The 10,424-nt window shown below is 38.7% G+C and overlaps 1 protein-coding gene across 1 annotated transcript; it reads left to right on the top strand.

Annotated features, from left to right (window-relative positions):
* The first annotated feature begins 1,017 nt into the window (after positions 1 to 1,017).
* Positions 1,018 to 1,734, top strand: LOC143023399 (histone H2B). Its single transcript, XM_076181921.1, has one exon. It carries the CDS (start codon positions 1,299 to 1,301, stop codon positions 1,668 to 1,670), a length of 372 nt encoding a protein of 123 aa, XP_076038036.1. The 5' UTR covers positions 1,018 to 1,298; the 3' UTR covers positions 1,671 to 1,734.
* Positions 1,735 to 10,424: the final 8,690 nt, after the last annotated feature.

The following is a 10,424-nucleotide window of genomic DNA, read 5'->3' as shown; positions in this document are numbered from 1 at the left end:
CAGAAATATGGATAGGAGACACGCAAATACACAAACAAAGAAACATAAAGATACTAGGATTAACACTTGGAAACAGAGGCCTACAAACACACACGAACAACAGAAAAATACTAGCAGAAAAAACATTACACACAATAAAACGATTCAGAAACCTAGACACCAAACTACTATTAAGATTATACAAAGTACTCATAAGACCACAACTTGAATATATACCAATCACAACAATCACATTAAGACCAACTCAACTCCAAAAACTACAAGCAGTACAAAACAAAACACTACGATTTGCCACACACTCCATACCCCCATACCTTAACACAATAGAAGAACTACACATACAACACAAACTCGAACCACTCAACACAAGACTCTACAGACTAGCTTACAGAACATGGAACAAACTCACAATCACAAACCCAGACTTAGTACTAACCAGCGAAAACATAGACACAGAACACGGACAAGATCACAATTGGTGGCCTAGAGTGTCTCCCATCATAAACAGCCCCCCCCCCGAACCAAAATACATAATGCAAACATAACAAACACACATAAAATACATATCACCCTTTAAATCCAACTAACCCTACTAACCATTATTGTTATTGTTATTGTTTAAAAATAAAATAATAAGATGATAACACGTGCGAACAAATCGCACGTGATATCATCCAAATCAATGAGCATGGCAATAGAATTAATACCCCCCCCCAATCATATATGTCAGTTAAAACAAAATCACTAGCCGTCACTCCTTAAGGGATTAAATAAATCATACTCATTGAATAGAAAGAAAAAAGCAAAAAAAAAAAAAAAAAAAAAAAAAGCATACGAATATTGAATTCAAGATCTCCCCCCCCCCCCACTTCATAATGGATGACAAAAGATACCCCTAAAATTCAACTCCTACACATAGGTAAGAATACTAGTAGTATACTTTTTTAATAAAAAAAAAAAAAAAAAAAAAAAAAAAAAAAAAAAAAAAAAAAAAAAAACACTAACAGCCAATCAAACAACTCAAGGAGAAGAACACATTACGATCTTAAGGTAGCCAAGCCTTCCATCCGACAGGCATTTGCTTCTCTAACACATATAACTTATAAAAATAGTACCAAAGTCGCAAGTGGGTCTGCCCCACACCTATCATAACTACGACTTCCTTCCATTTCCCCCCCCTTACCTCTTACACTTACACACACACACCCCACCCCCCTCACCCCCCTCTCTTCCATCTTATCTATCCTGTCCTAGCTAGCTAGCTCCGGCACTACACTGACATTTGCCATAGAAGCAACATGCCGCCCAAGACGTCCGGAAAGGCCGCCAAGAAGGCCGGTAAGGCCCAGAAGTCCATCTCCAAGGGAGACAAGAAGAAGAAGCGAAGGAGGAAGGAGTCCTACAGCATCTACATCTACAAGGTGCTGAAGCAAGTTCACCCTGACACCGGGATCTCCTCCAAAGCTATGTCGATTATGAATTCGTTCGTGAACGACATTTTCGAGCGCATTGCTGCCGAGGCTTCCCGCCTTGCCCACTACAACAAGCGCTCGACAATCACTAGCAGGGAGATTCAGACTGCTGTCAGGCTTCTACTCCCTGGTGAACTGGCCAAGCACGCCGTGTCTGAGGGCACCAAGGCCGTCACCAAGTACACCTCCTCCAAGTAAACTTTTTCTTCTTCCTTGAAGTTGTTACACTTGGTTGGGCAACCCGGCTCCTTTTGGAGCCACATGTCATTCAGAAAGAGAGAGAGATGTATCTAATACAAATGTCAATTCTATCCATTGATCCTGATATTACTACTACTATTCTTGTCTGCTGTGCTCGTGGAGTCCCATATGTACCTTTGCAGATTTGATCAAGCTGCAGTTACGTCTACCTTCTTTGTGATTCGTCTGCCATGAAAGCTGTGTTCTGTAGTATGTTTTGAAAGCAGTGTGTTCTGCGTAGAACTAGTTTGAAATGGGGCATTGCTTATACACACCTTGACAGCAGGAGATCCATTCCTTCTATTATGCATTTTCTCTCTTGTTTGAATATGAATTGACTTGTACTGTGTTTTATCTGTTCTTATCAGGGAAGGGTGAGGAGGAAATGCCCTGCACCATGAACTAACTAACCAACTGCACTCTGAACATGACATGAGGAAATAGAAAGGAAAAAACCATATATGTATAGAAGACTTGTGGAATGAGGGTTTTGGGTACAGTGGCAGAAAGTGCAAGGGAAGTGGTGACAGGTACACTAATGAGGCCAATGCAAATAGGAAACGTATGACTTGACAAGGCTGTAGTATATGAAGAAGAAATAACAGAAGTGACCGTAGGTTCTAGAGAGAGTATTGTGTCACTTGGAGAAGTGTGGCATGATTAAAAGACCCACAACTGGGAAAAGGAGAGAGAATATAATGCCAAGTGGCTGTGAGATTGATGTTGAAAATGATAGCAAGTCAAGGAAAAAAAAAATCTCCTACTTTATTCACAAGTGTGTTTGAGTGCGGGGACTAACCTTAACTGATGGTGTGTGCATTCTATTTTTTTTTTTTTTTTTTTTTTTTTGGCGGCTGGCTGTCGTTAATAACAAGCTGTTTGTGCATTAATTTTGTCATGCTCGTTCTGCCTCCATCTTGTTTTATATATATATAGGGGATAGCATAGCTATCGTGGGTAAGCTGCGTTGTGTGTAGACGTATGCACTCTGTAAGAGATAAGAAAGACGAAGAGTAACTGGTGAACGATGCTGTGTGTCTCAAGGAAGGGAAATGGAATGGGTGCATGTTATTTGGCGCTAGACATTAGTTAGTTATGAGAAATATGGTCAAGTAACATTTTGTGAGGAACTTGAACGGGCACTTTTCTTTGGCATCAGAAATGCCCACGCACACACACACACACATAGAAATTGTTCAACAACAAATGCCGGAGAAAAGTAGTAACACATGTGTAAATGACAGGTAACACCACAGTCGGAAAAGACAAAAAAAAAAAAAAAAAAAATAGGAGCCGAATACTCGAGCCTATGTACTTGGACTGCTAACTGCAATCAACCCTCTTCGGTAGTAGAAGTGGGAGGTGGATGCTATATTTAAAAAGGGGCCTGTTACAAAGGAAGAGGGACTAGGGAAGGAGTAAATGAATAACACTACCCCCCAATCTGTTGTGACGTGAAGCCGGGTCGGGGGGATACCTGTTAACCATTTTGATATTTTGAGAATGGATATTGTGTTTCTAAAATACCCGATTTGAGTAAAGCTCAGTTGATAGGACTACGTCAGGAGCTTCAGCTCACAGACTGGGAGGCCAAATTAAGCGAAAGACCTGTAGATCAGATGTGGGAAATATTTGAAAATACGCTGACTAAGATGATTCATACTTACATTCCTTTTAATTAAGGACAGACGTCCCCCATATCAGGCTCGCCCAAAGTGGCTCGACAAAGAAAGTGAACAAAAGTATTGCTAAAAAGAGACAGGCTTATAAGAAATATAAGTGTTCGGGTGCATGCAATGACTATGAAAGTTATGTATCAATACAGAGAGATTTAAAAAAGAGAAAACGACAATACGAAATGAATATTGCTGATAAATCCAAAGAGAATCCCAAGGAATTGTATAGTTACTTTAGAGATAAAAAGGTTGCTAGAAATCACATTGGTACACTATTATCTGCTGACGGTCAACTTGAGCATTGAAATGAAGGAATGTGTAATACTTTAAACAATTATTTTAGCTCGGTATTCGTAAACGAAGCACCTCCATAAGTGAAACCTAGGGTAAACTTACTGGCTACGGTAAGTATAACAAAAGAAAAAATTAAAAGGTGTATAGAGAAACTCAAAGTAAAAAAAAAAACAATGGGCTGGCGGTTGGCATCCAAGAATCTTAAATGAAATGAAAAATGAGATTGTTGTTGCAATAGAAATTATTTTCAAATATTTTCCATCCTATCCGGAGAATGGAAGCTAGCTAGCTAACGTTACTCCCATATTGAAAGAAGGTGACAAAAAGAAACCAAATAACTATAGGCCTATAAGTTTGACTTGAATAGTAGGAAGAATAATGGAAACTATCATCAGAGGTGCTATCGAACATCATTTAGAAAGTAACCGTTTTATAAATGATAGCCAGCATGATTTGAGACGGAAGCGTTCTTGCGTAGCTAACTTACTGGAATTGTACAACACAGTTATCTGGAATTAGTACAAAAGAAACAATATATATATAGACTTAATATATGTAGACTTTGGAAAAGCTTTTGATACCGTCCCCCACGAGAGACTACTTACTAAATTAGCTTCACACGGAATAAGTGGTATCCTATTGAGTTGGACTAGTAATTGGCTGAATGATGGAAAAGAGAGAGTTGTTTTAAATTGAAAAGGTTCTAGATGGAAAAATGTTACAAGTGGAGTTCCTCAGGGTTGTTCCGTTCTCGGGCCACTTCTATTCATCTATATACTTATAAAATTCTGATCATGTTTTTGTCATCTTGCTTGCTTGCTTGCTTGCTTGCTTGCTTGCTTGCTTGAAACCGTCACCCAGCCAATCAGAAGAAGAGATATGACGTCACGACTGAGGACCAGCCAAGCAGCAGAAGAGGTGATATGACGTCACGACTGAGGACCAGCCAAGCAGCAGCAGCAGAAGAGATATGTCGTCACGACTGAGGACCAGCCAATCAGAAGAGGAGATATGACGAGGCGAGTTTGTCCAAAACAATTTGTCTAAAGTACAATTTGTGTAAATCAATTTGTCTAAAGTACAATTCATCTGTAAACAATTTGTCTAAATTACAATTCATCTATAAACAATTTGTCTAAAATACAGTTTGTGTAAGGAAAAGAGACTGAGAAATTGGTAGATCTAATTTATAATGTATTAATAAAGTACACATTGGTTTTCATTCAAAATTTATTGACAATAAAACTTTATTAAGACAAAAATTAGATTTATCAACACAATTACAGCTTTATTCAAATATACCATCTACTAAAAAGAGTTCTTTTATAGTTAAAAAGAAAGGTTGTGGCCAGCCCCCCGGATGTAATCAATACTATTATTTGGATCGAAGTGTCTATGTAACTTTATTAAGACATTCTTGATTTATCAACACAATTACAGCTTTATCAAAATATACTATCTACTAAAAAGACTTCTTTCATAGTTAGAAAGAAAGGTTGTGGGCAATCCCCTGGACGTAATCAATAATATTATTTGGATCGAAAGCCTGAACAAGCCTTTTTATGCGTTTTGCAGTGCCTAGGTAACGTTTCCTTGTGGGTTCTGGCTCTACCCCACCAACATAGTGTTCAATCTGAACCTCGTTGAAACTTTGTTCTTTCTGCAAGTATTTGATAAATCTCCATATATTGGGGTGATGCGCACCTGCTTGCGTTTGAAATGTACGATGCCATCCTTGGACGGAATTGTTAGTTTTAGGTCAATCATCAAGCACCCTAGAATACATATTCCACGTATCATGTCGAAAGAGAGAGAGGTGGACGTCGACTATTCCGTCTGTTAGGCCTTGCAATCCATGTGTCTTGAAAATAATCAACGACCTCTTGTGCTTCATGCGGGAATGTGTTGTTGTCACACAATAACTCAAACGCATCTGTCACTGTGGCTATTGGCACAAATGCTAATGCTGGTAGCATCCGCATCCGTAAAGCAAAACTGGTATCTGTTTCATATTTTTGTTTTAATCCATGATTTTGAATTACTCGTAAAACACATTTGCTAAAGTGGGAGAAGCAGCCATTTTGCACTGTTTTTTTTTTTTTTTTTTTTTTTTTTGGGGGGGGGGGGGAATTCTTTCAAAAACGCTTTCATCATTGCTCTCTCGAAATCGATTGTTATCGATAATGGTGCACATAAAGGTTCAATGTTCCTTATCTGTTGTAAAAAGGTTATGTATGTTTCTTGTGTTTTGTCCGGTAATAATCCAAACACAAGGGGCAGCGAATGTTTCTCTCTTAATCCATGTAGGGTATATAGCTGGTGAAACAGGAGAGGGACAGTTTTAAATGTGCCATCGGCATACCAATGACTGCTTTGTGATAAAGATTGCAAATGACGACGTGTTGCAAATATGATTATACGCTTTTCAACTGGTCCCGAGTCATAAATCAGAAATTGATCACCTTTAAAAGCTATGGGAACTCGGGTAAGTGGGAGGAGGTGGATGGGAGGGGGGGTGTGGTGTGGTGGTGGAAATACACGGGTCAGGTAATGTAAACGATTCAGATTTGAGTAAAGAAAGAAGTGTCTAAAATTGGGAAAATCTTATTGTTTGTTGTCCATTTTTTTTTTTTTTTTTTCCAGAGAAACTGTATTTTTGACCAATTGTTTTAGACTTTTTTTTTTTTTTTTTTTTTTCTTTTAGAGAAATTGTACGTTAGCCAAATTGTTTTAGACAAACTCGCCTGATACCATGATGCGTAGTGTTCCAAGCAACGACGACATGGCGTCACAATCTTCTGTATTTCACTTCTTATAACTAATCAAGTCAGTCACTGCCTTCGTCTACTGAATAGGGGTAAGAGCTCTAAATTGTACTCAATTTGATATAGAAACTTATTTTCTGTGATTTATACTATACGGTGATAGTGACATAGTATATCTATCATAAAGATTATGTTGATAAACGTTGCTACTCGCTACTCCCTCCCTGAACGATAATGATCATGAGTGGGAGTGGGGTGACGAGACGTGACATAACAGAAGCATAATTAAGGAGGCTCTATTTAATTTCTTGAGAACGCCTGTATCCAGTTTACTTTGCTTCGAGAGAGCACGAGGACCGCACAAAACTGGTAAGTCTTAAGCTAATAATAACCTGCTTTAAAAAGATCGTGATATGACATGTTAACAATGGGCTGAAGCTACACTTCCAGAGCAGAATGAATGCATATTTTGGTAGACAGAAAGAAAGATGCATTATGGTACAGCATAGACAATTATATGCTGGGCTGAGTAGAGGTAAACAAATTGAAAATATTAAAGTGGTTTTAAATCATTCAAATTGTACAAAGAATGTTGTAAATATAAGAGCGTTGTCTTAATAAAGATTTTATTGACCATCTTATTAAGAAGGTATCATTTAGAATTTTATTCGACCCAACGGGTCACGGGTTGTCTAGTAGTATATATAAATGATATAGACCACGGACTAAAATGTATTGTTTCCAAATTTGCTGATGATACAAAACTGTACGGGACGGGAAATGGTCACTTAAACAAATTAGACATTCAAGAAGATTTAGATAGATTACAGCAATGGTCCGAAAAGAAATAGAACACAAGTAAATGGAAGGTAATGCACATAGGTGAAAATAACAGTAAGTACGGTTACGAGTTATTTGGAAATTCGTTAACAAAAGTGAATAGTGAGAAAGGTCTCGGCGTAATTATCAGTAAGGACCTCAAATCACCCAAGCAGTGTATTTCAGGCTCTGAGATAGCAAATAAGATTGTAAGACTGATTGCGCGATATTTTGACTTCAAAAGTTCATCACCCATTAACAATCATTAGTTCGTCCACATTTGGAATATGCTTTTTCCGTATGTCATGAAAGACATTGATAGACTGGAAGAAAGTACAAGGGCGAACCACAAAACCGATTCCTAAAAAAGCGTCGACTTGAAACCGGTCTTTAAGATTCTAAAGGGAACTGGCAAAATTTCCACACTGAATGAGAGTCAGACAAGACAAGAAACAATGGTCTCTAACTGTCCGGAAATAGATTTAATTTGGAAGTGGGTAGAAACAACTTGGACAACCGTGTAGTTAATGAATGGAATAAACTTCCCGCAGAGGCAGTGCAATGTAGTTCAGTTGGAAGTTTTAAGAACCATTTAGATGAACACCTAAGGAAGATGCTGTAATGATTATCACTTATTTGATATGTTTTGTTATCATTTGTCTGTTTGATTCTCATTTATATGTCAATATGTTTGATTCTCATTTATATGTGGATAGGAGGTAAGGGAACACGGGCTGAGGGAAATATTTTTATTCCTGACTAGTTTCGCCTGAAAGGCTTCTTCAGAGGAAACTAGTAAGGAATAAAAATATTTCCCTCAGCCCGTGTTCCCTTACCTCCTATCCACATTCGTCACAATGTATACACATTTCTCATTTATATGTCAATATGTTTGATTCTCAGTTATATGTCAATTTATTACAATTTACCTGTTTGTTTATTACCTAACTATACCTATGCATTTTTTTTTATTTACATTATCATATATATATTTTTAGCCATTTATTATTATTATTATTATTGATTTTTTTTCGCACCCGACCTAGATATGGAGCAAAAGGTCTCGTGTCGGCGTGCTCCGCCTTTGTAATCCTTTGACAAGGTAGTTTGTTGAAGAAGTTCTCAATAAGCTTTGGTAGCAGTCGTTTACAATTAGGATCCTTGCGATTTGATTTGATAGGAATGCAGGAACTACATGCAGACAAAGCAGGGTTTTTTTTTTCCAACCTTCGCTATGGCTCTTTCTGCGTTTACTTGGCGTTCAAGAAACCTGATCCTAGCTTCAGATAGCTTTGGAAACATGAAAGGGTTCTTGCCCTCGAAAATGTAAGGCCTAAGGCCTTGGCAAAGTGTTTTACTCCTCCTAGTTTAATTATGAAGTGGGTGTATTAAGACTTTGTTGGAATGTACTCGAGGCTGTGTGAGAATATTTATCATTCCTAGCTGCAGTACCACTCGTGGGTGTCCGGCCGGCCAATGAACTCTCTTGTAATGGTCATCTTTAGCTGAGTTGTCCCATAAGGAAAGGAAAGATGAATATTTTGTGTATCCTCGTCGCAAGCTAAGCAGGCATCTTGCAATGACCAGAAAGTTGGCACTTGAATTGAGCCTGCCTCATTTATTGTGTCAAGAAGTTGTTTGACATTATCCTATTTCCTCCCTTTCTTTCTTGCGTACGGAGTGTGGAAGAGGCAAAGACGGATATTTATTTCCATTGGGTAGCAAGACTGCTTTGTGACTTGGTGTTGAGCTATCTATGAAGATTGGCCGTTTTGCAGGATCACGCTTGAGTCCAAGCGCAGTAAAGAAAGGAATGAGACATTTACAGTATGGCAGATCATTACTAATAATCTAGTACATTTTAGAATATGGATGCCATTTCCGTAAGACAGGAAGGTGTTATTGGCGGGTGTGTTGATGCCATACCGTACTGCCCGCAAATGTTGCACAAGAAATGGCTGATGTGGTGACAGAGCAATATCCGCGGTGTCTGTCTGTCAGTTACCGAGTACCCAACCCGGTTCTATAATTATATTTTTCATTTCATAAAGAATAAAGGTGAGTACTTGGTTGAAGGCGCTCTATTAGGTACAGTTGCATACAATGAAATGGAAACCTGACTCGCGAGGCATGGGCATAACATGAGCAAGTACCCAATGTAACAATGGTATCCAAGTCGGTTGCGAATGGAAATGAAGATGTCATTGTAGATATGGGGCAATTTGAAAAGAGAAAGGTTAAGGGGTGCTATGAGTAGGAAGTCAACATTTGGCCTCATCATTTTGATCTATTTGTCTTTAGACACAATGTGGTCGCCTTTGTAGTTGAGCGTAAGATGCAGCAATGGGTATTTTCTATTATTTTGATGATGGAATGCTAGATAGGTAGGTAGTATTGAAGTGGACTAGCGCACAAGTATCAGCAGGTACATACAAGTACTGTATTTGAAAGGCTCTCCATTAAGATTGTAATGGTGCTACTACTACCACCTTTTTACTTCTTCTTTAGCAAAGTCCATGCTCATGAAAGTGTGTACTTGCACCACCACACATTGGACGATTGATTGTGCAATCGTGGAAATGCGAGCGGTGAATTAAGTACACAGCATAATGACTAGCAGGCCAACAACTGAATCAGAGGGAGAGGGTGGGAGGGAGAAGGATGTCGTACTAGAGGTGTAGGCACTTTGCCTTGGCCCTCGTTGTGGTAGTTGGCCATGAAATATGCACGTAACTGAACTGGACTAGCAGCTAGCTTGATAAATTCTGGTCATTGAAACGCGCTCCATCAAAATTGTGATACTACTACTAGCACCACTTTCTTCTCTCTCTCTCTCTCTCTCCTTTCTTAACGTTCGTGGAAATGTGTTTTTGCACACAATTGGTGATTGATTGGGTTGTACAGTTATGGGATTGTGTTTTGTAGTTGGCCATGAAATATGCACGTAACTGAACCGGACTAGCAGCTAGCTAGCTAAATACTGGTCATTGAAAGTATGCATATATGTATGTGCATGTATATATGTGTTTGCGTGCAAGCGCGTACACATGTATGTGTATACTCGTATGTACGCCTGCATCAAAATTGTGATACTACTACTACCACTTTCTTAACGTTCATGGAAATGTGTTCTTGCACCTCCGCCACTATACAATTGG

This window comes from Oratosquilla oratoria, unplaced genomic scaffold (assembly GCF_046742065.1).
Source record: "Oratosquilla oratoria isolate Oo_2021 unplaced genomic scaffold, ASM4674206v1 SCAFFOLD47, whole genome shotgun sequence".
In the NCBI taxonomy this organism is placed as follows: Eukaryota; Metazoa; Arthropoda; class Malacostraca; order Stomatopoda; family Squillidae; genus Oratosquilla; species Oratosquilla oratoria.
The sequence above is the reverse complement of the archived record's forward strand: the minus strand, read 5'-3'. Positions and strand labels throughout refer to the sequence as shown.

Bases quoted from the DNA above. Each gene is read 5' to 3' on its own strand.
- LOC143023399 (XM_076181921.1), top strand. From the start codon at position 1,299: ATGCCGCCCAAGACGTCCGGAAAGGCCGCCAAGAAGGCCGGTAAGGCC.